Source organism: Colossoma macropomum, unplaced genomic scaffold (assembly GCF_904425465.1).
Source record: "Colossoma macropomum unplaced genomic scaffold, Colossoma_macropomum, whole genome shotgun sequence".
NCBI lineage: Eukaryota > Metazoa > Chordata > Actinopteri > Characiformes > Serrasalmidae > Colossoma > Colossoma macropomum.
In genome coordinates, this window is record NW_023494806.1 from 11,062,640 (window position 1) to 11,069,067 (window position 6,428).

Genomic DNA, 6,428 nt, shown 5'->3' on the forward strand with positions numbered 1-6,428 from the left:
TAATGGGCATTAAGTTCTTTATACATCAGATTTTGTTATGACCATATGAAACAACGTTCGTAGGCTTTAATCGTGGGTAATTTTTACAGGCTGCAGTGTAAGTTACAACTGTGCATGCAAAGATAAATCAGTTACACAATTTGAGCGCCGCACGTGACATTGCTCTCTCTTTCGTGAGTCAGACATAACACATAGCCTAGCATAGAAAAAAAAAAACACCAAAGCATTGAAAATGCATCAGATTTGCTTCATTTGCACGTGAATAAAATGTATCAACGCAATGTCGCCTCTGAGTTTACTCACTTTGGATAATTGGTTGTGCAATAAATGAATATTTTTTATTCAATTGGGAAATTATGCGCGCGATTGAATGAACTTCAGTGCACCACTTTTAGACTCAGACTGAAAAAGTGATGTGTTGAATTTACTGGATTCAGATGTGCGCATAATTTTTGCGTGCATAAAATATATTACGCCAACACAACTTTTTCTCCTTTTTAACGTAGCTATTGCGTTCGCAAACATTTTTTCTCTACGTTTCAATGAAGTAACTTCAATGCATCGTCATGCCTCAGTGCGTCCTAGCTCAGGGCTTCCACTCGGCTCTCGCTGCCATTTCTGCCTCTGGAGAACGTTCAGCTTGACCATACAGAGCAGAGGCTGCCCTCTGGCGCTCGCTTCGCTAATGAGACCGTGGTCAGTCACGACGTTTTGGCCAGTGCGCCACACATGTTGGGGCTTTGGATAATATTGGCACAATCTGTATTCTCTGGGCATTAAGTTAGTCTACCTTCATAGCCACCGAGCAACACGCTGCCAAGCCCGCGAGCCACCAAACAGCATCCATAGACACAATGCCAACGTGTTGAGGCGCGCTAGCAATTAGCCGCGCCCCGCTGAGCGCTCTACTGGGGCTTGTAAAGGTTCTAAACCTGGTGGTCAGCACCGTGGCCAGAGTTCACAGCACCATGGTGGGGATATGGTGCACCAGCGAGGCCGGATGGGGCACCGCAGCCAACTGAGGAGGAGGAGGAGGAGGAGGCGAGGGCGTCTGGAGCCCCACCACGGGCCCTGAACTGGGCGGCCGGTGGCGCGCGCTCTTCTGGTGCGCGCGCAGGCCGGCCAACTGCGAGTAGGCGCTCTGGCACACGTGGCACTTGTACGGGCGCTCGCCCGTGTGCAGGCGCACGTGGTTGCGCAACGTGGACGATTGGCTGAAGCGGCGGTTGCAGAAGCGGCACACGAAGGGCTTGTCCAGCGTGTGGATGCGCATGTGCGAGCGCAGGTTGCTGCGCGAGTTGAAGCCGCGGTGGCAGATGACGCAGCGCATGCGCCCCGCGGTGGCCAGCGACGCGCTCGAGGACGACGTGTCGCACACGTGGAAGTCTTCTGGGAGGAGAGCAGAGAGAGAAGGAAGAGGTCAGCTGCTTTTCATTTTAAAAGAATTAGCATGGATGCTCTCATCCAGTGTTACAAATTGTTGTTTAGATGCTAAACATTTGGCTTTACAGTGTTGATAACGACACCACATGACAGAGCAGACGCCATGACCAGCTACTAAAGTACTTCAGAAGATCTGAAGAAGGCCAGAGGGTCTTGTTTACTGTCACATGGAGGCGCTGTAAGAAACATCTGTGTGCTTTTCTTGGCCCAGTAAACAGTCATCAGGCCTGAGGCAACCCTGAAGCATCTTACCATTCTTATGCTTCTTCTGATGTTCTTCTTCAGTGCCAGGAACCCCAGGAATGCCCAGAAACGTATTGTGGGAATTTCCATACCACACCAACAACTCCTGATCTGGGGGTATGGTCTAAAGAGGAGAACAAATTAAAAAAATGATTTTTCAGAGTTCTTTAAAACGTGACAGATGTTGGTGCAGATGTTGCAAACCCATCTGCATCCTTATCTTATTAGTAGCATGATTACACTGTTGGAAAAAGGTGCAAAAAGGAACAATTCATACTGTTCTAGTGACTTGTAGCACTCTTTTTGGTGCTACATAGAACCATTTTTTAAAAAGGTTCTTACATGCATATATATATATATATATATATATATATATGGAAGAACCTATATATATGGTACTTCAAATGCTACTTTGAATCATTGTTCTGCATACAACCATTGCTTTTACTAGAAAAGTTTCCAAAAACTCTATTTTATGGGTGCAACAATGTGTAAAGTTTACTTTATCTTCTCTTTTCAAGGGAAAAGGTGCATATTTGTATATTTTCATACTTTTCGAACGAGAAAAGTAACTGGAGCCAGGACATTTAGCCTTTTTAGGAGAGTATATCAAGATTGTTATCATTATTATTGTTGATGCTGTTGTTTTCAAACGTACCTCTACAGCTTTGTAGAATATGCTGCTTCCAATCTGCACGACCTCCAAGTTCTGCTCCTGCTCATTGCGAGCGCATTTGATGTAGGTCATCCAGCTGCGGTGGTCTTCCTGACTGGCGTCGATGAAGTAGCGCACCGTCCCGTCCTCGTTAAAGACCTAGAAGAACCAACAGCCCGAGTTAGCCTGATATCGAGGCACCACACAGAGCCATGAGCGCACTGTTCCGCTGCGCGCTCCGGACACCTGCTGCACTGCGCTGCGCTCACCTCCCACATGAGGTTGTTGTTCTTGAAGAGGTCCACGTGCTCGGGGCTGATGACCCTGCCGGTGAAGGGGCCCATCTCCGTGCCCGCTTTGATCCACGTCTTGGAGAAGATGCCCAGACCTTCTCCAGGGATGGAGCTCTGCGCGATGATCACCTCGCTGGGCAGCACCAGGCTCGAGAGCTTCTGAACCTCTGCAAAAGAAGAAGAGGAAGAGTGTGATTTGGTGAGTTCATATACAAGTTTATGAAAAATAAAGGTTCCTAATGGTTCTAGGCTTGGACGTACGGTGATATGGAAGCTCTATAAACTTTTAAAAGGTCCACACTTTCCTGTCACGCTACAAAAATGGTTCTTTGAAGAATCACCCACTGAATGGTTCTATAAGGAACAAAGCATCGCTCCAAGGAACCCTTCTTTTAGCACTTTTTGCAGATGCGCGAGGGACTTTGTTTTAAAAAACAGTGTGAATGAACACAAATGCTGAAATAAAAGCAATAAAACCAAACAAATTTGTGCCAATAAAACAGCGATATATGTGCAAGAACATGCGATCACTCAACTCACTGAAGGTGTACAAACGCAAATCCTCTCATGAATTCCTTTGAATGTATAAGTTTTAGCGCACATTGGTGTCTAAACGCGTTTTACACGCCTATGCAGCAGCAACGGGAGCCCGAAAGCCTCGCGCCCTGCCAAATGAATGTTAAATACCCCTTTAAGGCAGTGAAAGGAGCGATTAGTTATGGCCTGAATGGGACGGGTCAGACATGCTCTCAAAGCAATGGCTCATTCCACACTCATTTAGCCTTTAAAGAAGTTTGGAGCAATGAATTTGCACTGGAAGCAATGAGGGCTTTTTTTTTTAAAGAGAAAGATGGCTAAGGAATTTCAGACCGATAAAAAAATGGAAAGGAGATTAGATGCGGTGTGACATGGTGTGAATAGCAACAGAATTAGTCTTCACGGTACAGTAACGGCGGGACAGCAAACTTTAAAGGCTGCTGAAAGAAAGAAAAGGCTGTCCGTGGCTTCATGAATGAGGGGTATCGTGAAGAATAGAGCTTTTCTCTGTCTGTAGTGCTGCTCTCATTGCAAACGTATGAATTTAATAGCCTTATTTAAGTCAGCTCCTGTTAGGCTCCAACACCAGACGAAGCCCTGAAATCCAGTTTGACAGAACGGCGTGGCTTTTATGGAGGCGCATAGTGATACACATTGAACAAACTGGAGTTCAGAGAAGCTTTTTAAATAATTGTTCTAGATGGGTTCGTTTCTTTCTACCTCAGTTGAATGAAACTCTACACTGTTCAAATACGTCCAAGTGGACACTGTCATTCAACACTGATTTTGCTGTGTCAAAAAATTGATCAAACTTAAAAACACCAGTTCTGATAGTAGCTTGAATTAGTTTAGTCCAGTTTGATTTAGTTTGTAAGAATTAAATCAGATTAAAAAGTCCAGTTCCACAGAAAGCACGGGAGCTTCACATGAACTAGATACAATAGATTTACGTGTTTCAGCTGTGCTGTAGTGAATATTTGAGATAACAAATTAAACCAAAACAAAGTTAAAACAGCCCTTTTAAAAACTCAAATAAAAAGCAGTTTGAAAAGCTTACAAACAAACAAAATTACACTTTAAAGTAATGTTTATTTTAAGAAAAATAATGCTTTTGAGTTCTTACTTTTAAAAGCTTTTGTTTTAATGTTAAACAATGCTTTTTAACAACTGACAAATAAATAAAACTAGAGAAAAACGATGTTTAAGAGACTAAACTAAACAGAACTACAAAACTTAAAAAAATAAAAAAAAACAACCGAACTATATCTTGTAAAACTGAACAAACTAAATAAAAGAGAGTTAAACAACATAAATGAAACTAAATGAAAGAATGTGAAAGAGCTTACAAACTAAAGTAAATCAAAGCAAACTAGTCTCTTAAAAGATGATTCTTTAAGGGGTTTTAGTAGATAAAATGGTTCTATATAGAACCATGAACACTTAAAGAACCATTTGCATGATTAAAGTGTTCTTTGCATCGTGAAAGGGTTCTATATAGCACCAAAAATGGTTATTCCATCAGTACGATGTCAAGCTTTTTACATTAGAAGAACCTCTTTTGGTGCTATATAGAACCCTTTTCAAAAAGGTTCTATGTAGCACCATCCACAGCACATTCTCCATCAATCTGAGGAACCCTTTCACGATGCAATCATGCAAAGGCTTCTTTCAGTGTTCATGGTTCTAAATAGAACCATTTCTTAACTAAAGATCCCTTGAAGAACCATCTTTTTTAAGGGTGTATGTTAAGACTAACAAACTAAACTAGATTAGACAAACGAGAGCAGTGCTTTAAAAAGCACACAGGCTAAATTTCAACTATCAAAATGAACTAAAGTGAGAGGAAGTGCAGGAGCGTTTCTGGAAGCTCACCTCCGGAGAAGGACTGCGCCAGCACCTCCGCGGTGAAGGCTGTTTTGGGGCTGACCGTGCTGCTCTTCTCCTCATACAGCTGCTCCCCCAGCACGCTCCTCCACCTGCCGTACAGGAAGCTGTGCAGGATGTCCGAGGTGATGATGTCGGACAGGGCCAGGCTCTGCTGCTTGAGTCCAGCCTTGAGGGCCAGCGCTTCAGCGGGCAGCACAGAGCCCATCGCGTCCTCTCTCTGATGGAAGAGCGTCCTTATGATGGCAGAGCGAGGACTCGACTGCGGTCTGCGGGCGAGGAGGCAGAGTCTGGAGTTACGAGGCTGCAAAGGCAGTTTGGAGGCGATTGGTGGGCGCTCTCGTGGTGGTGGGTGCGCGAGGGAGTTTGGAAATGTGTCGCCCTCGCAGGGTCCCGGTGGGCTTTATATGCGTGAGGTCCAACGTGCGGTCATTAGTTATTAATGAGGCTCCCCTTGTGTGCGAGACACTTGTTCTAACGGACAGAGAGAGAGAGAGAGAGAGAGAGAGAGGGAGAGAGAGAGACGCTCTTTATTGAGTGGCCACTCGTGGAGGGGTGGGGGGTTGTATGTGTAGGTAGGATGGAGTGTGTGTGTGTGTGTGTGTGTGTGTGTGTGTGTGTTGGGGTTGGGGTGGAGGGGGTGTTAGTGTTCCAACACGTTCTGGCTTAAATAATTATAAGAAGACTCTGGAGCGCGCGCACCCGCGTGCACGCTCTCGGCAGGGAAAAGTCCCAGCATGAAAACGAAGCTGGAGTGATGGATTAAGAGAAAATAAGGATGCCAGGTAAATGTTTTTGGACAGAAAACGTATAAAAAAATGGACAGATGAATAAATAAATAAATAAATTAAGAAATGGAGGAAAATGTAATATTTATAATGGCAAAGTGATCAATTTATAAGCGTAGAAAATCCACAAGAAATCGTTGCTGCAGGAAAGAAAAAAATAGCATAAATAAATGAATTAATTAGAGTATAGAAAAACAAAATAGAAGTAAATCTAATTGATTTACAATGTATAATGTTTTGTTATAGTACATATTACGTAAAAGTTGCATACATAGTTCATAAAATAAAGTATATTTCTCTAGGAAATAATTATATTTAAAGATAAAAAAATACATTAATGAATGACGGCACATTTTCACAACAAAAAAACATAAAAAACCCAATATTTTAGTTCTATTATAGCCCTAATACAGTAGATATAAACTGCGTTCAAGTTGCGCTTAATACTGCACATATAAAACAGCGTCATCTTTACCAGCGCGCGCTAATCATACTGCAGTTAAAAGCATCTATCCAGAACTGAGCAGACTTTAATGATGTTTAGATGTTACCGATTCCTCGAGACCAGGTTTTAATGATGTGCTC

At 43.2% G+C, this 6,428-nt stretch overlaps 1 protein-coding gene across 1 annotated transcript; it reads right to left on the reverse strand.

The window, feature by feature from the left end:
* Positions 1 to 958: 958 nt before the first annotated feature.
* On the reverse strand, positions 959 to 5,414 carry prdm12b (PR domain containing 12b). Its single transcript, XM_036598778.1, has 5 exons — positions 5,044 to 5,414; positions 2,611 to 2,801; positions 2,345 to 2,500; positions 1,696 to 1,810; positions 959 to 1,389 (listed from the first exon to the last, which is right to left on the reverse strand). Exons 1-5 carry the CDS (start codon positions 5,261 to 5,263, stop codon positions 959 to 961), a joined length of 1,113 nt encoding a protein of 370 aa, XP_036454671.1. The 5' UTR covers positions 5,264 to 5,414.
* Between the last annotated feature and the right edge of the window lie 1,014 nt (positions 5,415 to 6,428).